Source organism: Nicotiana sylvestris, chromosome 11 (assembly GCF_000393655.2).
Source record: "Nicotiana sylvestris chromosome 11, ASM39365v2, whole genome shotgun sequence".
Taxonomy (NCBI): Eukaryota; Viridiplantae; Streptophyta; class Magnoliopsida; order Solanales; family Solanaceae; genus Nicotiana; species Nicotiana sylvestris.
In genome coordinates, this window is record NC_091067.1 from 84,111,591 (window position 1) to 84,134,858 (window position 23,268).

The window sequence follows — 23,268 nt, forward strand, 5'->3', positions numbered from 1 at the left end:
GATTAGGGTAGAATATTTGTAGGTAGTCGAACGTTTTCTCTTTGTCTTACTCAGTTCGCTAGCATTAGTGTTAGTATGATATCATTTTATTCATAGATTGCTATACTACCTAGAGTTTCACTGCATCCTTGGATTCGATCTTATTTTATCTTGCCGTTATTCCTACTTGTTGCAATTACCTTATAGTTTCAGCCGTTCTCTAGCCGAGGGTCTATCAGAAACAGCCTCTCTGCTATTCTGGGTTAGGGGTAAGACTGCTTATATCTTATCCTCACCAGACCCCACTTGTGGGAAACTATTGGGTTTGCTGTTGTTGTTGAATACATTATGTAGTTTGCAATGAGTCTTGTTAGAGCTACGTCAGATATTGCCGGCTAAGTTGAGGCACGTTGAGCCTAACTCCATAATGGATTTTCCAAATGTCACGAAATTTGAAATACATATTTTAACTTGATTTGAGTTCGCGGGACAAGTAGGTGCGAATCGCTCATGGTTTGAAAATTGAACTGTTAAATGCGATATCAGTACGAGTTGCAGTCTGCAGGAAATCTCGTGTACAGAATGTGGTGAGGATACGCAACAGCATTCAATTTTCAAATAGCTATAGTTAGAAACAAGTCCATAGTTTCTAATTCTCTAGTCCTTCCTTGTGTTTAACACATCTTCCCAAGCTTCGTATCGAACGTAAATCTTCTGTTGAGAAAATCCAAATTGAATGATTAGGTCACAAGAACACAATTTATCATACTAGTAGAGACAAAATGTTGCATCCAACCCTGTCCCTGTTGGATTGGTTAAATTTGGTTGTAAACTTGAGAATCCTAGCAAGTCTTCGTTTCTTATAGGTTAACTTTTCATGTGGAGTCCAAACAGTGCCACGATCTTAAGAATTAGTGCTACTCGTACATTTCAATTAACCAAAGATCACATTGTACAAAGTAAGGCTGGAGTAATAGTAATTTTGTTTATCATGTATGCAAATAACATAAGTAAAGAGTACAACATCAACAGTGTATAGTTATATCCTGTGCTGACAAAATAATGACACTGGAAATGAGAAGCACAAATCTCTTGCCTCTTCAAGAATCTCCGATCAGACCTGTCCTCTAATTCTAAAACGCAATAGATACTAATCATCATAATGGGTTTTATCAGGATATCAAAAATTCCTGAAAATGGTTAAGACAAGAAGCTTCTTGCTGGGGAGGTAGCTGTTAACAGTCTTCTGATGACTACGGAAATTTCCTTGTCTCTGCCCCCCCTGAAGCTACTGAGCAGCATGCACCATCAGATCTGGAATGGACAAAACCCCCCCTGAAGCTACTGAGCAGCACGCACCATCAGATCTGGAATGGACAAAACCAAGTTACATGATTATTATACTAAACTGAAATTAGGCCACGACTAAGTTTCTTGATTAAATCTGATTTTAACCATTGACTTTCCAGAAATGATTTAGATAAAGCTTGACTTTCCATTTAGAAGCAATTTCAGAGAGCAGTTTAATGTTTTTCTTTGTTAATGCAAGTAACCATATGTCAACACTTGATCCTCGACCATGCATCTACAAAAGCATAGATGGACTGTCCAAAATCTCCCAAAGAGCCAAGAAGTGGGATTTGCTACCAAGAAGTAAAATCCTTACTTGGGCTCCATATGTATGGCGTATTAGAGTATGTGTATAGTACTTAAGGAGTTCAACTGAATTTTTTTTTTTTTGGTTAATGAGTTCAGTTCGGTTGAAGTTAAGTGCAATATATTTGACAAACTGATACTACACTCGATCTTTAGCCAAAAGGCTAAGAAATTATGATAGATTTAACACTCTGAAACAACCAAGAATGATGATTACCAATTACCAGTTAAACGGATAACAGAATAATATATGCAGGAGATATATTATTAGACCTTTTGATTAACAGCCAAGAAGATCTTATGAAAATTGAACATTTTCACAGCGAAGATGTAAAACAGATATTGGCATTATAAAAAAAGAACAGCCCAGTGCACTGAGCTCCCGCTATGCGCAGGGTCTGGGGAAGGACCGGACCACTGTGCACTGTGCACGAGGGTTGTATTGTCCCGAGCAGCAAGCGACTATTGTACATCAATTTTTAACCCCTTTGCACCTGTGCTTTACTTCCTTAATAGTTGTACCAAATAAGAAGAAGCCAAGGATTATTGTACTTCACGGTTTCTTTTCAGGCAAAAACCGTGAACTTTTGCTCCTCTTTGTACTTGATACACTGTTGAACCATCTATTTACAACTGGAAGATTTCAGGATCCAACATTGCAGTGAATTTTTCCTTTTAGATTAAATAAGTTAAGAGTTGTCATAGAAGTATAATATCTATTAGGCTAGCAAATTATAGAAAGCCTCATATGTGCATGATTGGATTATGATGGATAGACAAGAATTTGGTCAAATCATATACTTTGAGAGATAAAAACCAGAAGACAAGTCGAAGAAACACAATAATTACCTAAAGACAAATCAAAGACACACAAAAATTACCTACTCTCAGTTGATCTAACCATGACTTACTAGTCTTTTTTTTTTTTTTTTTTGATTTGCACCGGGTGTCCGAGTCTCTAAGAGCCCCGACTAATCCCGGGGGGGCACAGGCCGTGCCCCGACTTACTAGTCTTAGAAGTGACAAGGAACGATAGCAACGCAAACATTCCCATCTTATTGCATGTTTGAGCAACTGAACAAGGGAAAGGGCCATTTCTTCTGGGGCTTTGAAGCAGCACCAGTTATATTAAAGCAGGGTCAGATTTCTGGAAAAACTTATCAGAAAAAACCAGGATCCATGTCTTTGTCATTCAAGAGGTCCATACTACCCCAATTTAAGAGCAAGTATGAAGCCACGAAACCAAGACCAACCATCCATTAAATCCAATATCAAAAACAACTGCAAATGACGCTATTAACTCCGTGAGGGTCTTTATCAGTTTTAGGGGGTCACATCACTCTCTTTAGTTATCCACATCAAGCTAGCTCATCTGGAAAGAGCTTGACTCTCGGGTTTATTTGGTCACCCCTAAGCTTTGGCTCCCAGATTCCAACTTGCCATTAATAATACTCCCTACAAAATTCTGTATCCTAACTTGATGAGATATAAGTATCAAAGCTATTAATTGAAATTTAATTTAAAAGGAAACAAGACTTAAATTGGCGATACATTAAACTTTTTCCTAAATTTGAGCATTAATTAGTATATAAAGTAATTTTGGTGTTACCAATTTGGTAATGCATCATTACATGTACCAATCGAAGAGAGATAGAAAGAGTTTTTTCCTTCTGAAAGTACACGTTTTAGAAACAATAAATGATGAAAAAAACAGACAAACCAGATCCTATTAGCATATGATTACATACATAGTTCAATAGCGTCTAGAAAGCAGACATCAAGTACAGTAGAGAAATGGGTTATTATTTCAATGAAAGTAATACCTCAATGTCAACCTCCTTTGGCTTCAGTTACCCCCCCCCCCAAACCACCCCCCACCCCCACCCCCCCACCCCCAAAAAAAAAAAAAAAGAAACTTGAATATGAAGTCCACCAGCATCTATGCAATCGTAGAAAAGTAAAAAAAGCAAGTTTAGCATACCAGAAATAATTAGATACCAAGGAGACAAGAAAAACAAGATGCCAAAAACAAATCGAGGAAAGGTTACTTACAGTATTACGCGAACTAATCATCCAGGAACCTGATTTTGACGAAGGAGATAGCTGAGAAGATGGCCTCTGGCCTTATTTATTGCAGCAAAACATAGGCACAAATGCTCCTCAAGACCCAGCAGCTCTTCCAGAAAATTGCTATGTTTCCCGTGAAGTTGCTTCACTACCTCCTGGATAGGGTACCGGTCTTTTCCTCTCTCTAGCGCAAAGCGCACAAGGCGCTTGTAATATTCCACTGCATCATATAATCGGCCCACCAAGCAATTTACTGTTTCTAAGTGATTGTGGAGGAAAAAGATCCCCTTTGTTGCATCATCCATCTGCACCAGATGGACTAGTTCTTTTTTTGCCATTTTTGAAGGGAGGAAAGCAGGGCATATTGGGGCTGCAACAAGGGCGACAAAAGCATGAGTAGCTATAGCAACAGCTGATATGACCACTCCAACAGTAGCTGCAACTAAACATACGACTGAGCCTCTGGTAGCATGGCGGAGAAGTTGGACCTTTGAACGTGACTTGCGTAAAAGAAGGTCGAGCTCACTCTTTAGCTGGAAGTAGCAATGACGCATATCATCGAAGTTATGGGTGTCATGTCCAGGAAAGGGATTGGTGAGGCTGTCAAATTGGAGGAAGATGTCAAACGCCCAATCACATTGAGCTTGTGAAAGGGAATGTCCAGCAGACTCCATGTCCAGGGGAAGGACATCGAGAAGCTTATGAATGGGGGCATACAAGACTCGAGCTTGGTTTACACTTTGAGAGAAAAGGATACAGATACGAGTGGTTTGCTCACTATCGTCAAAGTACTTAGCAATAAGTTGGTTTAGGGCATCTGGTATTATATGCAAAAGTGCCTCTTGGACACACTCATGACTTGGTTTAAGGACATCTTCTAATTGCAGCGGCTCCTCCTGGAACTCAACTTGTGCTACCTCCACACTAAGGTCAGAAGGGACCTCATGGTGGACCTTGGACCATATCTCGCCATATGAAGAAGTTTGAACAGCAAGGGTATATGCTCGTGATAGGTTAACGGTAGGTGAAGGTTGGGAATTTGCTGTGTTATCCTCAACTAAGCCACCTGCAGTTTATTCACATAGATTTAACCTATCAGAATCTCCTATGAGGGGCATTGGAAACTGCTAAAGTTTCACTCAAGCCACATACTTCAATTTTATGCCAATGGAACCATCAAACTTTGGAATATGAAGCAAAGAGTTCAGTTACCAATAAAAGAGAAAGGAGATTGTATGCCATACACATAATTTATAGGGGATGCACAGGTTTATCATGAGTTTTGACAGAAAAAGATACAAAAGTACTATGGGATGAAAGAAATTATTTCTTGTGTTACTATCACCGACCCTTAACACCTCGCTCTTAAGAAAGCAAGGAAACATGCATCTAACTGTTGCCAACACCATCAGCTCAGTCAAGTAGCAAGCAAAAAATTTGACTTTAGGGGTCCTTATTCTCCAAAAGTTGTACAAACTGGGAAAGAGTGTCATAATATCACAACATCAAGCATTAGATGTTATTCCCAGCAGCTACCTTGAAGAAAGTAATCAACTGAAGATTCAATTTTTTTTTCTTTTTTTGGAATTTCATTAATACCACACCAAGATGGCGTCCAAAAATATGTAGAAGATATTCTAACCATATTTGATACTTTTCCAAAAGGACCATCATATGGAGAACCCACATTTCTATTCATCCATCCCATCCGCCTCACTCAATCCCTTATCTGCCCATTCTAGTCCATACAAGAGAGATTTCTCATCCATAGATATCCAGAAGTTCTGGTTAACCCAATGCAGTTTACAAGTATCAGACTACAAATTGGCCCCAATGTTGCCATCTGCAACACACTATCTTACACGGAATGAGGCTTTTATTCATTTTAATAACTGTAATGCTTCAAGCAGCACAATTTTCAGTTAGGGGTCCAAAACAGAACCAGCCCAAGTGACTTATAGGAAAAAGAAATACCCTTGGCCAAACTGTAATTGCCCCTTTTGTACTCTTACTAAATCAAATTCATAAACATACCTTCCAAAGCTGGAGGTGAGCTGTCAGTTGTTGCTGTTAATGATAACTGCCGCAGACAATGCAGCATTTGTATCCACGGTATAGTACTGGGCACACAGCATAAACAGGAATCATTTGCTGATGACAGGCAGGAAAATTCAATCAAAGAGCCAATGTGCAAGCATAATCTCCAAGAGCAAGCTATAACACGACAGAACAAAAAGTGTGATATAAGTGCTGAATGTTGGAAAAAGCAGTAAGTGAGCACGGAAAAGTTCTCCATGAAAGTAGATGAACGCGAAGGAACCTTGATAAAATTTATAAAGAACCTTTGCTTAACTAGCAAGTGAAATAAACATGACTTTTCAACCATGGCATTAGTACTGACGACAAAATTGTTTCAGAAAAGAACTTGTCCACAATGTCAAGACAACATAATTTCTGGTCAACGTGCCCTACACAAACAGGCAAGTCCATCTGCTTTACTCAGCCGTAAATCATTGCAAAAAATTAGTCAATAAAATATTTGGATGCCGTAGCTAGCATTTCTGTTTTATATGTATAAGTGGGCTACACTAGTGATTTTAAGTCTGCACATTTTTATAAAAGAGCAAAGCTGTTTATGAATTGTGCAAAATTCGCGTAATGTCAGGTTATCTTATCAAGATACTTATAACTCCTTTGATCTTGTTCTTGAGCTGTGTTTACCGCGAAAATGGTAACAACAATTAAATTTGTAAATGGGATTCTAAAAATACGTGATCTATTCTCGAGCTAGTTGTTAGAGCAGATGATGCTAAGAACGTGAAGTTTAACGATGAAGTGCAAGCTAAAACGAGGCAGTAATCAAACCGAAGGGGCATGTTGCCCGGATGCAGAACCGGTCGAAGGGGACCTCGGGGTCGAGATTCGAGTCGAGCTCGAGCTATCGGGGGCAGCCGGGAATGTGATAACAATTAAGGACACGATCAAGCAAGGCTCTTTACGACCGATATTAAGCAATATAGTGAAGAACAAGTAAGAGAACGATAGATATTAAAGTGGCCTCGGGCCAGTGAGAACGAGCAAGTTAGAAAGAAAAGAGAGAAAGATATTATTGCACTTGTAGAGAAATGGAGCAACATCAGTCGTTTACAAGGTAGGGTGAGTCCCCTTTACATAGGAGGGGGGACTCGGCTACAAGTATGTGGAGATTAATTACAAAGTATGGAGATGGGATGGCTTGACGTGATGCCTCAGCATAGGCTCTGGATAGGCCGGCCATGTCAGACTTAGCTGTGTGTCTTGGGAACTCCCCCCTCGCCCGTTATAACCCGCTGTATTAGTCGGAATGCAATATCATTCGGATCGGCTCTTGACGAACCCCGAGGATGAGTCTCGACCTCGGCTTTGAACTTCGAGGGGTATGACCGCGAGACGACCCTATGACGGGGAACTCGGGCCCCCGGATTCACCGAATACAGATAGTCTCTGCATTTCTTAGAGCGAAGGCGACAATAAGCGATGAGAAATGGTTCTGAACTCCTGCTTCCTCCGGTGTCCTTGTGAACGGTTACGGGCTGTCAAGGCGCGTTACGTGCGCCGTTTCTGCGGATTTCAGCATTGACTGCGGCGGTTGGCCTCCTTCAATATACCCACGATGCTTTTATAAATACTCGCCTCTTCCCCTTCGGACCCCATTTCGCATTCAGAACCTCTTAGTGAAGTCTGTTTCCCCTTGTTCTTTGCTTTTCTTTAGGAACGCAACCCCCCTTTTCTTCTTCTCTCAGATTTTCTCAAGGGTGGCGAATACTTCCACCGTTGCTTCCCAGGAGGTTGCGAGCTCGTCTTCTTCGTTTTTCTCCCAAGGCGAAGTGGCCGCTCCCCCCGTGTCGAGGAGTGCGTCCCAGGACCCTTTGCGATGATCTCCGATTTCAGGGTCGAGAGACCCTCCTCGAAGTCGGGATGCCGCGAACCTATAACTCGATATATCAGTTCTATAACGGATGTCGGGAGAGTGAGGGTCGACTGTTACTGGGGGGATACCGTGCTCGTGGACATTCCCGCTTGGGATGAAGATATTACGGCTCACAGGGCTAGCTTTCTGAGCGTGTACACCTACCCCTTTACTTTGGGACCGGTGGGGTCGTCCTCGCCCTCGATCGACCTTGTGATTCTCGACTTCTGCCGGAGCTACCAGGTGACTCTAGGTCAAGTTCATCCTTCGTTCTGGCGTGTGGTTTATATGATCAGGCATTACTCGAGCATGATAGAGGGAATGCCTCACTCTGAATCATTTGGTCCGGATGTACAACCCTCGTCTCCTTCGCGGGGGCTTAATCAAGCTTCGCTGTCGAGCCCCGAGATCCCTTTTCGCCTGCACCGAGGTATCCAGGGACGACAGGTGGTTAAATCGGTTCGTCCGAGTGAGGACGTTTGATCTGATCCCAGTGGAAGGGATGTCGTTCCCTAAGAAGTGGAACGTCGGGCGTAAGTGAATGAAGAGCCTCTGTCTCCTTTTGGTGATTTCTCCTTATGTATCTAACTCTGTTTTTCTCGTCTTTTCAGCCGTAGCGGTCTATCCTGGCGCGGTGTCGGATCTTCAGGGTTGGGTTGGCCGTTTATACTCGGTCTGCCTGTATACTGATCGTGCGTGGCGGGATTTATCCCGAGCCCGTTGGGAAGCAAAAAACCATGGTAAGCCCTAAGCCTTGATGCATCCGCATATTTTGGCGCAGCTTGCTGCTAGCTGCTCTTTCCTTTTTGTGCATTTGACCCCTGCATCTATGTAGGTCTGGGAGGAATCCTACTGATAGGGGAGGTACCGTCCGTTGGAGGGGACATTCTGGTGCTTGACGAGGAGAAGAAAAAGCAAAGGGGCGTATCGGCTGAGCCACCGAAGCCCAAGAGGACCAAAGTGGAGGATTCCAGGGCTGACTCATCAGTTCCGACCTCCGGGGCGGCGAGAATTCCTCGTGTTGAAGGTGAGGGAGAGAGCAGCTTCCCGACACCCCCCGAAGAGCGTTTGGGATCGATTGCTCCTCGGGCTGAGGGGATAAATGCTTCCGGACAGGAGTCTGATGCTGGCGCGACCCGTCTTTATGGTGGTGAGGCAATGGATGGGGTATCGAGTACCGCCCTTGACTTGGTAGGTGGCCGGAGTCCTCTTCGAGCCGGGCCGTCCTTAGCAGGCAGTCTGGAGAGGCCTCGATCTAGGACCCAGGATGAACGGGAGGCGGACATTCTAGCCGACCCTGTTGGCCCGTTGGTTATTGTTGATTCTTCAAAGGGGGAGATCCTTCCATCTTCCGGAATGCAAGATGAGTCTCGCAAGGATCCTTCCGTGGCGGAAGTATTGATCAAAGGTGGAGACGTGCTCGAGAGGCCGGCGATCATTCCCAAGGGTAGCTCCGAGATCAATGCCTCATTTATATTTGGCGAGATAGGCAGGCTTTGTGAGCGGGTAACTCCATCTAGCCTCATTTGTTGCTTCGGGCTGCTCCGACCCTTATTCTCTTAACTTTTTTGTGCGATTTTAGGCCAAAGCACTTTATAATCAGGCCCTCGCCCAGTACCAGGATGAGGTGAGCCGTCGCGAACGTGAGAAAGCCTTTTTCACCGAACAGGTTATTCATCCCCTGTTTTTACTATCATTTGAGCTTTTGTGAAATTTTATTGCTTTTAACCCCTTGGGCCCTGATTTATGCAGTTCGAGAAGGAGAACGCCTTGCTGAGAGGGAGCTTCGGGCCAGGGATGCTGAAATCTCCGAGCTTAGTCGGCATGTGGACGAGGTGGTTTCTGAAAGGGACAGCCTCAAAAGGAGAGTCACCTCGACTGAGCGTCAGCTCCAGGAGGCAAAGGATGACAGTGGCAAGTATAAGAGCCTTTTTTCCGAGCTGGTGGCTGCAATGCTTCGGATCAGAACAGAGGTCGAGGGGCTTGTATCTTTGCATGGGGGAGGAGCGGTTGCCGCAGATTCTTGTGTTGAGAGGACCTTTGAGGGGGCAGACCCAACTTTACCTCGAGCGGCGGATCGTGCTTGGCCGGACTCCCGAAGGCTGACCATCGAGGGCGCATTGGAAGGCAGCTCGAGCGGTGTTAAAAATGGGGGTGGATCCCCGGAGAGAGGGGACGCCATCTAGAAGGGGCCGTCAGGGGATTCGTAATCGCCTGGATGCAACCTTTGAGGCTGCCGGTTCGGCAATAGATTTAGGCTATGTTGTTTGATCTCCCTGTCTATATAGCACTTTTACTTTGGCATATGTATAAGGAGAAATCTCGTGTCTTTGTTTCCCTTATTGGCAAAAGAAATTTGGACCCGCAATATAGCTTTGTGGCCCGTTTAGGCTAGTTCGGAAATTGTCACATGGCTGGTTGACACGGCCTCTGACGTGAATCGTCGTGGGGGTCTCGCGTTTTTTCCCGGCCGTGTTGAGTCTCCGGGTCAGGTCTGTCCCGAGCTTTACTGATTTCCGCTTTCCTGCGCGGTCGGGCGATGATGGTTCTTGTCTCTTACCCTTGGGCATTCGTTGTTTTAACTATTTTGGGTCCAGTCTCCTAGTCGCGTTGCGACTCGAGCTTTAATTGACCCTCAAGCTTTTTCCTGCCTGCATGGGCGGCAACGATGGCCTTCTGTGCTTCGGGTCGAAGTGACCTTATTGGTGCGTGGCCCGGAGGCTCATTCGGCTGGTTGACAGTGACAGTTACGCCATGCCCTTAGGCACGTTGCAGTTTAATTATTTCGGGTCCAGTCTTCGAGTCGCGTTGCGATTCGAGCTTTAATTGACCCTCAAGTATTTTCGAACCGGTGATTGCGCCTCTTACGTTGTTTTGGTCGTTGAGACCTTTTGATATGTGGTCCGGAGGCTTGCTTAGCTGGCGACAATGAATCTTACGCTGTTTTTGCCCGTGAGCTTTTTTGTAGGCTTTGTTTTTCGCCCGTTAAGGTCTTTCGAAATAGTTTTGCCTGACCCGTCGTCGGTTCTGGAAGAACCTCGATTTCAAGTCGTTGTCGGCGATGTTTTGAGCACCTCGGAAGGTTCATAGCTCGTAGGTCGAGTAGATCGACGCTTTGCGATTTGGAGCCGACGTGGTCGGAGCTCGTTTTTGCCTGTTGAGGGAAGCCTGTTTTAACCGGTTCTTTCCGAAGTATATTCGGAGTAGTGGCCTGCGATTTTGTTTAGCGACAGTCGGCCGTCCCCGAGTCGCGTTATTTTGGCTGTAGCCATATTTTGATCCCGAGCGATAGTTTAAGCGTCTACACCGAGGGTATACCCTTTAGGGATTCTTACAAATGCGACGTATAGCTTAAACTTCGGGATTTTCATGCCTGTTGAGGTCTTACAGTTTGTCATGCCTATTGAGGTCTTACAGTTTGCCATGCCTATTGAAGTCTTACAATTTTTATTGTAATGTAGGATTGGTCTGGTTACGCCGAGTCTGCCCGCTAGGGGTCTTACAGTTTCGAGTTTCCCAGCGTATGGCGATTAATGACAGTCTTCGAGTCATCGAGTTTGTTTAAGCTTGAAGACCACTTCTCGTGAGCTCGGAGTTGCCTTGCGGGGGCTTTATGAGCCCGTAGTTCCGACCCTAGGGTCGTGCGGGTGTTGAATTGCTGACGCTAAGTCTCCAAGTATCTCGGGAAGCGTTTGATGGGGAGGCATTCGCTGCGAGCACATTGAAATTCTCTTTTCTGAAGTATGAAATGTTGAAATATATTCTTTCATTGCTTGGCGTAAACATATATTGTTTCACTGTCGTGAGCTCGGCCCGCGCGAGCGCGGTTCCTCGGGCTATTTGGTCCGGTACATTGCCTCCTATCGGAGCCCCGTTCGCCATTTTTCCGAGGCCGGGCCGACTGCAAAGGGAGTCCCATAGGCTCTTTGAATCCTTAATTAGGGAGTGTGTGGACGTCGCCTCATTAAAAAACCTTGCCGGCAAGGAACCTGCTTCGGGATAAAAGCCTGGTCAGAGAAAAAAGAGTGCGACGTTTGCTCGAGGATTTTTGTAGGGTTTCACAACCGGGCGCCTTAACAGTAATATCGTTTGAGCATCGATACATTCTAGTTGCTCGGAAGCTACTCGCCCTCCATGGTGCCAAGCTTATAGGAGCCTTTGCCAATTATCCCAAGGACACGGTACGACCCTTCCCAATTTTGGCCCAGCTTCCCTTCATTAGGGTTCCGGGTGTTGAGAGTAACCTTCCTTAAAACCAAGTCTCCAATTCCGAAGTATCAGAGATTCGTTCTCCTATTGTAGTATCTTTCGATTCTTTGCTTCTGGGCAGCCATCCGAACCAGCGAGGCTTCCCGTCTTTCATCGAGCAGCTCGAGGGCCATTGCCATGGCTTCGTTGTTTGATCCCTCATTAGTGTGCCAGAATCTGGCGCTTGGTTCCCCGACCTCCACTGGTATCAGCGCTTCGGCGCCATATACTAGAGAGAAGGGCGTCTCCCCGGTGCTTGATTTTGGAGTCGTCCGATATGCCCACAGCACCTCGAGTAGTGTTTCTCTCCATTTTCCCTTGGCGCTCTCCAATTTCTTTTTCAGGTTTTGAATGATGGTTTTATTCGTAGATTCGGCCTGGCCGTTTGCACACGAGTGGTACGGCATCGAAAGGATCCTTTTGATTTTGTTATCCTCAAGGAACTGTGTTACCTTGCTCCCAACGAATTGCCTCCCATTGTCGCATGTTATTTTGGGTGGGATCCTGAACCGGCATATGATGTGCTCCCATATAAAATTGATGATTTCCTTCTCTTTTATTTTCTCGAAGACCTGCGCTTCCACCCATTTTGAGAAATAATCAGTCATAAACAGAATGAATCTAGCTTTACTTGGCGTCGTTGGCAAAGGGCCGACGATGTCCATTCCCCATTTCATGAATGGCCAGGGCGATAAAACGAAGTGTAGTTGTTCGCCGGGTTAGTGGATCATGGGAGCGAATCTCTAACACTTGTCGCATTTTCGGACGAATTCCTTGGCGTCTTTTTCCATGCTATCCCAATAGTAGCCCGCTCTGATCACCTTTCGGACTAGGGAGTCAGCCCCGGAGTGATTTTCGTAGGTGCCCTCGTGGATCTCTCGGAGCACGTAATCTGTGTCGCCCGGTCCCAGGCACACCGCCAGGGGGCCGTCGAAAGTTCTCCTATACAGAGCCCCATTTTCGTCGAGCGAGAACCGGGCCGCTTTGGTTCGCAGGGCCCTCGATTCTTTTGGATCCGCAGGTAACTTCCCGTCCTTTAGATAAACGATGTATTTGTTTCTCCAATCCCATGTCAGGCTGGTGGAGTTAAGTTCCGCGTGACCTTCCTCGACCACGGACTTGAATAGTTGGATGATAGCTCCCGGGAGCAGGTCTTCCTCTTCAGCAGAAGACCCCAGGTTCGCGAGGGCATCGGCTTCGCTATTTTGCTCCCGGGGTACATGGACTAAGGTCCATTCTTTGAAGCGTTGTAACATGACTTGGATTTTGTCCAAATACCTTTGCATCCTGTCCTCCCGGGCTTCGTAGCTTCCGTTCACTTGACTTACTACGAGGAGCGAATCACATTTTGCCTCGATAATCTCGGCTCCCAAACCCTTAGCCAACTCTAAACCTGCAATCATAGCCTCATACTCGGCTTCATTATTAGTTAGCTTTGTGGTTTTTATGGATTGTCTAATTATGCCGCCGACGGGCGGCTTTAGGATTATACTGAGTCCGGATCCTCTGATGTTTGTGGCACCATCCGTGAATAGGGTCCATACCCCGGAGGGCATGCCGAATTTTAGTAAAAGTTCCTTCTCTACCTCGGGGACGAGGGATGGCGAGAAATCAGCCACGAAATCCGCCAGGATTTGGGACTTGATGGTCGTCCGGGGTTGATACTCGATATCGTACCCTCCGAGTTCGATGGCCCATTTGGCCAGTTGACCCGATAACTCAGGTTTGTGCAATACGCTCCGAAGAGGATAAGTCGATAGAACACAAATGCGGTGGCACTGAAAGTAAGGCTTCAGCTTGCGCGAGGCGCTTATCAGTGAGAGAGCCAATTTTTCCAGATGGGGGTACCTGGTTTCGGCGTCCCCCAAGGTTCGGCTTACATAATACACAGGAAATTGCGTACCTTGCTCTTCTCGAACTAGTACGCCGCTTACCACTATTTCGAACACGGCCATGTATAGGTATAGCGTTTCATCCTCCTTGGGTGTGTGCAGCAAAGGCGGGCTAGACAGGTACCGTTTCAGTTCTTCCAGGGTGTGTTGGCATTCCGGAGTCCATTCGAAGTTGTTCTTTCTTTTGAGTAGGGCAAAGAAATGGTGGCTTTTGTCTGACGATCTTGATATGAATCTGCCTAGGGCCGCGATCCGCCCCGTCAGCCGTTGGACGGCTTTCACGTTGTTCACCACTGTGATTTCTTCAATGGCCCTTATTTTGTCGGGGTTGATCTCGATCCCCTGTTTGAGACCATGAAGCCCAGGAATTTGCCCGAGCCTACTCCGAAGGCACACTTTTCGGGATTGAGCTTCATGTTGTAGCTTCTGAGGATGTTGAAAGTTTCCTGCAAATGGGTCAGATGGTCCTCTGCGCGCAGGGATTTGACTAGCATATCATCAATACATACCTCCACTGATTTACCTATTTGATGCTCGAATATTTTATTAACTAGGCGCTGGTATGTTGCTCCCGCATTTTTTAGCCCGAAAGGCATTACGTTATAGCAATATGTACCATATTTCGTGATGAATGAGGCCTTTTCCCTATCCTCGGGGTTCATCTGGATTTGGTTGTACCCCGAGTAGGCATCGAGGAAGATGAGGGTCTCGTGGTCGGCCGTACCATCGATCAGACGATCGATATTAGGCAGCGGGAAGGAATCTTTGGGGCACGCTTTGTTTAAATCTTTATAATCTACGCACATCCTTAGCTTGTTCCCTTTTTTCGGTACTACCACTACATTAGCTAGCCATTCGGGATACTTTACCTCCCTAATGGATCCGATTTTAAGAAGTTTCGCTACCTTCTCTTTGATGAAGGTGTGTTTTACCTCGGACTGCGGTCTCCTCTTTTGCTTCACGGGTTTGAATTTGGGAGCGATGCCTAGCCTGTGGGAGGTTATTTCCGGTGGAATACCTGTCATATCTAGGTGGGACCAGGCAAAAAAGTTGATATTGTTACTAAGAAATTGAATAAACTCTATCCTGAGTTCGGGGGTCAGCCCCGTTCCCAGGTATACCTTGCGATCCGGGAGGTTCTGGATCAAAACGGTCTGCTCCAACTTTTCGACTGTTGACTTGGTTGCATCCGATTCCTCGGGGGCGACGAAAGTTCGAGGGGCGAAGAAATCTTCCTCGTCATTTCCGAGGGTCTGCACGCTTCTCCCCTCGTCTGAGGCCGGGTCTGTGGGGGTTGGCGCCTCATGGTGGACCGCAAGCATTTCCCTCGCTGCCCGTTGTTCTCCATGTATGGTCATGATGACGTCCCTTGTGGGAAACCTTATCACCTGGTGCAAGGTCGAGGGCACTGCCCTTATGTTGTGTATCCAAGGCCTGCCGAGTAAGCCGTTGTATCTCATGTCGCCGTCGATGACCTGAAACTCGGTGTTCTGGGTTGTGCCAGATGTGTTGATCGGGAGGGTGATCTCTCCTTTCGTTTCTTCTCTGATCATGTTGAAGCCGTGGATGACTCGAGGGATAAGAACAACTTGACTGAGCAGCCCCAGCTGTTCTACCACTTCTGACCTGATTATGTTGGCCGAACTGCTCGGATCTACGAGCACACGCTTTATCCTGGTGTTGTTTAAGAGAAACGAGATCACTAGCGCGTCGTTATGCGGTTCCATCATGGCTTCGAGATCCTCTTTGCTGAATATGAAGGTTTCTTTGGGTAAGCGTTTTCGGGCTGGTCCCTCTTCTGTAGCGGATGTTTTCATTCGTTTGGACATGGGTCCCTGGAGATCGTTGGTTCCCCCAATAATCATGTGGACACTATGTTGGGGATCCCTCCACTCCGCTCGGGTTGGACCCGGCGATGTACCGGATTCTAGGTTAGTCGCGCCCTTTTCTCTGTCGCTTTTGAGGTTCCGACTTCCCATTTCACTAGCCGAGCCAGGCGTTCTGCCCTGAAAGTGAAGATCTTGGACAAGAAAAAGTGTGAAAGATAACTTGCGTTTTTGCAACAAAACTAGCAAGAAAATAATCACTATTATTTTTAGCACCAAGATGGGCGCCAAACTGTTTATCGTGAAAATGACAACAACAATTAAATTTGTAAATGGGATTCTAAAAATACGTGATCTATTCTCGAGCTAGTTGTTAGAGCAAATGATGCTAAGAACGTGAAGTTTAACGTTGAAGTGCAAGCTAAAACGAGGCAGTAATCAAACCGAAGGGGCCTGTTGCTCGGATGCAGAACCGATCGATGGGGACCTCGGGGTCGAGATTCGAGTCGAGCTCGAGCTATCAGGGGCAGTCGGGAATGGGATAACAATTAAGGATATGATTAAGCAAGGCTCTTTACGACCGATATTGAGCAATATAGTGAAGAACAAGTAAGAGAACGATAGATATTAAAGTGGCATCGGGCCAGTGAGAACGAGCAAGTTAGAAAGAAAAGAGAGAGATATTATTGCACTTGTGGAGAAATGGAGCAACATCAGCCGTTTACAAGGTAGGGTGAGTCCCCTTTATATAGGAGGGGGACTCGGCTACAAATTTGTGGAGATTAATTACAAAGTATGGAGATGGGATGGCTTGACGTGATGCCTCAGCATAGGCTCCGGATAGGCCGGCTTCTGTCAGACTTAGTCGTGTGTCTTGGGAACTCCCCCCTCGCCCGTTGTAACCCGCTGTATTAGTCGGAATGCAATATCCTTCGGATCGGCTCTTGACGAACCCCGAGGATGAGTCTCGACCTCGGCTTCGAACTTCGAGGGGTATGACTGCGAGACGACCTTATGACAGGGAACTTGGGCCCCTGGATTCACCGTATACAAGCTGGTAACCACTAAGCACTAAATAATATTGAAAATATAATCACCAAGCACTACCTATTGATAGAGGGGAAGATGGCAGAGTTACTCAAGAAGCTCAAAGCTTAAGAATACACATTATAATTGCAGCCTTGCAGGTCAGGTAGGGAAATGGAGAACTCCATCATAGCTTCTCAAGAGTCACAAAGAAGGCGATGAGGAGATAGCTCTCTTAGTAACAACTGAAGGTAACATTCCACAGCCTCTCTTAGTATTTCATGAACGAGTATTTTCTAAGAAATCAACACATAGTTCAGTGATTTTAGTGATACAAAAAATAGTTCTTTTTCAAAAAAAAAAAAAGATACAAAAAATAGTTTTGTGACTTATACTGTACAACGGGTAAAGTTCACGGACGGCTTATTTCCATTTCATCCTAAACTAGCAGCAACAAAAAACCTCCTCCTTGGTTCTTTTTCTTCCCTAATAATTGCTCAGCAAATTATTGAGTTGCAATCAAGTCCTCCTAGCTCAACATACTACTTTTTTCTTTTACTATTTTTTTAGCTGCATTCCCCACAGAAAATGTAGAAACTGTAACAATAAGCCTTACTATGCTTTACAACAATTTCCAGTAATTACTTAACATACCACACATTCCCAATGATTCGCATAATAATCCCACCCCCCAACTCAAAATTTGAAATTAGCATTACTGCAAAAATTAGAAATTTTATAGCTTTTCTAACAAAGAGGATAAAAGCATGACTTTATATAAAAAACGAGAGAAAATAAAGGGCAAGAATAAATATTTACCCAAAAATTGACCAAAAGCTTTAATCTTCTTGCACAAGCTGTTTGAGTCGGGCTTTGATATAATCTTTTCGGGCCTTAGCGCGGGCTTGTTGAGGGGCAATATTGGAAAAGGAAAGATAGGCACCGGCGGCGATGAGGATAGCACCGGCGGTGACGCCGCAGAGAGTGAGATTGAGCTGCTTGGGGGTTCGTGGGTAGGACCAAAATACCATTTTTCTTTGGAGTATACGTGTATTTAAAGGGGAAGAGGGAAATGGGGAAGAAGATTAGTGAAAGAAACGGGAAGCTGGTAGAGTATCGAGAGAAACATTTGTCGTTTGACTTGTCTTGCTTCTTGCTAGGGAAGAAACAGAAATTAAAAAGAAAAGAAATTCGATGAAAATTATTTTGACCCCCCCCCCCCAACATCCTTTTAAAAACCAACTATTAAACAATATTCATTTTGCTCCTCAAATCTCAATTGTATTTTTAAATAGGAAAATTTCACATAAGAACAACTAGCATCATTACTTTTCAATTTTATAGCTCATATTTCTATTTACAACCAACTATCTCAAAAATAGGCTAAGATTCAATATCCAATTCTAATAAATTCTCGAAATTACTATTTAATTTTTTTAAAAAAAAGATTGCTCAAGCTTTTAAGTTAATTTTGAATCAGCAACTGTAACTCAAATATTAGTTCAACAAACCAAATCCATTTGAATGGTGAAAATCATATTTTTAACAAGTTTAAATATGTGGATTTAGATTCCGAATTTGATTTGGTGAGAAATTTAGAGTGAGTGTTATTTAGAATGGTTAGGGATAGTATAAGGAAGTTGTATATAAAATTTGAAGTCATTTAATGGAGATTTGTACTGGTTTTGAACAAGAATTGCTACTGAAAATTGTGAAAGAAGTTCGTATATAAACGCTTGTATAAATGTGTATAAAAGTATATAATACTGTATAAGATGTGTTTATACACTCATCATATATTCTATTATACTAGATTATACAAAAAACTGACTTCATCTTCTTCCTTGCGTCTTTTCTGAAATTTAATTCAAATCTTGCTCAAATCTACTCAAAATCACTTCAAATTTAAATTTTGAACTCCTTTTGATATTTTCAATCAATTGGAACAATACCCAATCCAAACAACTAACAAACTCAAAAAAATTTATTTTCGAAAGCAAAGCTTTGAATAGCCTTCAATGGTGGATTTCTACTCTTCAATTTTCTTACATTGCAACAAGGTGACACAAGGGGAGAAGCAGTAATGGCAGACGACCCCTTAGAGCATATGTAGAAGATGTGAGAAGAAAATAGAGAGAAAGCAATAGTCGTGAGAACACAAATTTAACTCCATAGCTTTTAGAAGCGATGATTGTAAGAACACAAATTTTGTATTTGCTAGTGCTTTAAAAATATGTACAACATGGGCTAGGTCGGATAAAACTTAAAAATATAGGTCATTTTTTGTTATGGTGTGATGTCAAGTGTATTTTCTTGTAATTCTTTCTTTTTATACCTATTTTACCCTCAATCTTATCAGCGTTGGTCTCTTTTCTTAAAAAAAATTGAAAAACAATAATCAATCATATATAATTCATTGAAATTGAATAATAAAAGAAATGGGTTCAATTAAAATATTAGAATAAAAGATCTTATAAATATCAATCAAATAAAAGTTATTACAATAATATAAAAAATAATAATTGAAAATAGAGGTAAATTTTATAATAAATTCCTAAAAGATTACATAGTTATACCTTAGATGTTTTTACAGCTTAGAAAATATTTCATTGACAAGAATAAAAGAGAAACCAAATCTTAAATATATACTTAATATTAAAGTAACAACAGTTTTTCTTAAAAATTCATAAAAGTACTATTCTAGTTAAACTTTATTGAGCTTTAATTATAAAATTTATAATAAGATATTAAAATTGGTAAAACACTTAGCTAAAGTTAAAATATATCTTATATAATATAATTAAAAAGTATATGCAAAGCGAAGGAATTGAAATTGTTAAGGGTAAAATAGATAATGCATATGGCCGAAGAAGCATCATATTTATTGTTTAATATTGGAAGAGGAGTTTAATTTTTTAGGTAAAGTTAGGGGATCAAAATAATTTTCACCCAAAGAAATTCCTAGAAAATGGATTAACCTCATTTGTTATTTTTAGGGATGTCTATAATTTGATTTTATTGAAATTAAACCAAATCAAGATTTATGATTCCGTGAATTTTATATATAGATTTTTAATTTCTTATTAGCATATGAAAAACTAATAATATGTTATATTTACATAAAATTTGTTATATTTTACCCCGACTTTAATGTGTTTAATTTTTAGATGTTTGAAGGTTGAAATATGACCAATTGAGCTTAAGGGATGAAGTTTGTTATATAGGAAGCCAAGAAGGAAAAATGAAGGTGATTTGAGCTATAATAAAGCTAAAAGGCAATTTCTGAAGAAATAAAAGAAAAATTGTGACTCAAGCAGTGAAGTAACTGCCCATATGTCACGATCCCAAATACCCGGTCGTGATAGTGCCTATCACATTACTAGGCACGCCAACCCAAACCATTAATCACAACGAATTTCTTTTATAAAATCATTTTCTAACACGGGTTTAAATCTCAATTTTCATAAGAAATGTATAAAACAACTAAAAATGTGCGGAAATCAATAAAACATTAAACTAACACAACACAAACATTTGGCATCACGAGTCTAGAGCGTCTAAATATACAAATCTGACTGTCTAATACATAACAAGTCTAAAATGCGGGAAAACAAGGATAAGAGGGAGAAAGCAGGGTTGTGGGTCCCATTCCCCTTTAATAACCTTCTTCAACACCAAATAGTCTGTCTCCAATATAAGAGGATGTAGATCATGCTCCACACAATACTCCAAACCTTGCAGTATTGCTCTTGCCTCAACTATAACATTAGTGGTCACTCCTAAGTCCACTGCCCTTGCATACACTAAGTCTTTTGCATCATCTCTCACATAGAATCCAAGTGAACTAGGCCCAGGTTTTCCTTTTGATGCTCCATCCATATTCCACTTGTACCATCCTTGATGTAGGAACTGCCAAGTAACTCTCCTAGTAATCAATATTGGTTTATAGGCTTCAAAGAATTGCATTATATCTGGCCACAACATAGGTATATGAGCTAACCATGGATACCTAGCCCTTGCTTAATAGTGTAAAGTCTTATTGACTTCATGAATTACTCTATTAGTAGAAACATTTCCCCCATGCTTGCCTGTGTTCCTCTTCTTCCATAGCTCCCATGTGATGATAGCTGGAGCTACCTGAAACAAAGGTTTCAATTTTGGGCAGCATGTTGTATTCCACCAATTCCTTATCACTTGCTTCACTTGCACTAGTGGAACATTGATCCCTGCAGCTCCCATGAACAGCTTCCACACCTTTGATGCAATAAGGCTAGTTAGAAATACGTGGTCCAATGTTTCCTCTTGAGGTTGCTGACAGCACCAACATCTGGACATAACTATGTACCCTTGCCTTCTCCATAGATCATTAGTAGCCAACTTATTCCTCCATAGCCTCCATAAGAAATATTGAATGGTAGCCCTTTAGTCCACATTTTCTTGAATTCCTGATTAAAATTAGCTCTATGCATCAAAATTTGCCAAACACTACTAACAGTAAACTCTCCTAAAGGAGTTGGCATCCAGTAAGGTCTATCCCAGTATTCCTCACTCCCATCATAATGAACATTGTATCTAATATGATCTGCAATATCTTCGGGAAAGCTTTGATCAACTAGTTGGTCATTCCATGATCCTCCTTGCCTCAATTCGGCCACATCTTGCAACTCCTCATTTATTGGAAACTCTGGAGGTAGGACATGATGTAGAGCACCTAGTCCAGTCCAATTTTCATGCCATATGTTGGTTGTTCTACTCTTCATCTCCCATATGATCTCATGTTCCACTTCTTCCCTAGCATTCAACATCTGCTTCCACACATGTGAGCCTCCTCTAAATTGCACTACAGTAGGTAGTTCCTTTTTGCAATACTTATTCCACATGAAGTTGGACCACAAGGATTTGGTAGTTCTAAATCTCCATCAAAGCTTGGTAAATAAAGCCCTTGATACATCATGTAAAGATCTAAAACCTAGACCCCTTCCTTTTTAGGGAGACATAGATTCTGCCATGAAGCCCAATGCCTACTCCTCCCTTCTTCCTTTGTGCTCCAAAAAAATCGAGCAAAGATCTTATGCAAGTGCTTTAATATGTTATCTGGAGGATCAAGTACTAACAATAGATGCACTGGCATGCTTTGTAACACACTTTATATGAGTGTTTCCTTTCCTCCAAAAGATAAGAATTTTCCTTTCCATGAATGCAGTTTTGTCTTCACCTTCTTGATAAGTTCATCATAATACTCCTTCCTTCTTCTAGTGTAAAATATAGGACATGCTAAGTATGTGAATGAGACCTCTTGTAAATCATGTAATATCACTCACTTCCTGAAACAATACACTTGTAACATTGGCATGCATATAATAGGAACTCTTGTCTTTGTTGATAAGTTGGCCTGATACTTGCTCATAGTTACCCAACACTACCATGATCTTGCTCAAAGATGAGGGATGAGCTGAGGCATATATTATGGTATCATCAGCATAGGCCAAGTGGTTTATAGGATCAGACCACTTGGACATACCAAATCCAACAAAAGTCTTGTCTTCAAATAATTTATTCAAAGTCCTAGACAACACTTCAGCTGACAGTATAAACAATGTAGGCGATAGTGAATCTCCTTGCTTCACACCCCCGGAAGACTTGAAAAAACCTGAGGATTGCCCATTCACCAACACTGAATATCAATTATTAGACAACAATGTTACAACCCATATCCACATGTGTTAGTTCATGCCATATATTAGTTAACATAAATCCAAGAAGGAATTATCTTTGAGATGATAATAAGTCAATCCTATTGGTCTTAAGTGATACAAGAGTGTATAAGGGTGATTAACCAGTATTAGAAGTTAAACGAATCAAGGATGTTGTAACTCGTATTTTCAGGTAATCTAGCGGTGCTTAATACACTCAAGAGGTCATTTATTAAGGTATTTTAATCATATAATATCCGTATCATAAGTCTTGAAGTCAAACGAGTTATGAAACAAAAGTCGACAAAAGTTGTCGCAACTTAGGTTCATAATTTTACTTAAACATTAGGTCAAATGTTTCTAATCTTTTCTCATAATTTACAAGGAATTACGGGGTGATCTACCAACCAAATTAAAGATCTATGAGTCTAGTTTCCAACGCATTAAACCGTTCATCGATACGATCTCGGAGTAGAGCGATATTCGCGTTTTCGCGAGACTGCGCCAAGCACCTCTCTATGGGGCCTACTAAGTCGGTTTAAGATATTTGGACCTATATAGGATGACTACAACTCGTTTTTAGTCATTTATTTTCACTATTTTCAGACCTTAGAACCCTAGGAACATCCTCTCAAGGTTCTCTCAAGATTCAAGACCCAAAAAGGGCAAACAACACAAATCAAGTGTCGGGAATTCCGTGGCGCTAGTAAGTCTCTTGTTCTTCTTGTTGTTGCTCATTTTTGTGTCGTTCCAGCTCGTGTGGGAGGTTGTTTTAAAGGGTATATGTTCTGTAAATACTCCCTCATGTTCTTAATATCAATCCTAGGTGATTTCAAGCCTTCTAAAGTGATTCTAGTGCCGAAAAACACTAATTGATCGCTAGTTTCATTTTTTTTGTTGTGTGGCAGCATTGGAGGGATATTTCATGGAAA

The 23,268-nt window shown here is 42.6% G+C and overlaps 1 protein-coding gene across 2 annotated transcripts; it reads right to left on the reverse strand.

Annotated features, from left to right (window-relative positions):
- Window positions 1–945: 945 nt before the first annotated feature.
- LOC104216992 (UPF0496 protein At3g19330-like) lies at window positions 946–17,816 on the reverse strand. Of its 2 annotated transcripts, none has more exons than XM_070162967.1 (4): window positions 17,463–17,816; window positions 5,737–5,822; window positions 3,688–4,768; window positions 946–1,346 (listed from the first exon to the last, which is right to left on the reverse strand). In XM_070162967.1, the coding sequence occupies exons 2-3, from the start codon at window positions 5,801–5,803 to the stop codon at window positions 3,705–3,707; spliced, it is 1,131 nt and encodes a 376-aa protein (XP_070019068.1). In that variant the 5' UTR covers window positions 5,804–5,822; window positions 17,463–17,816; the 3' UTR covers window positions 946–1,346; window positions 3,688–3,704. The 2 variants fall into 2 exon arrangements, with proteins under 2 accessions (XP_070019068.1, XP_009765445.1); XM_009767143.2 differs by having other exon boundaries at window positions 5,737–5,916.
- Window positions 17,817–23,268: the final 5,452 nt, after the last annotated feature.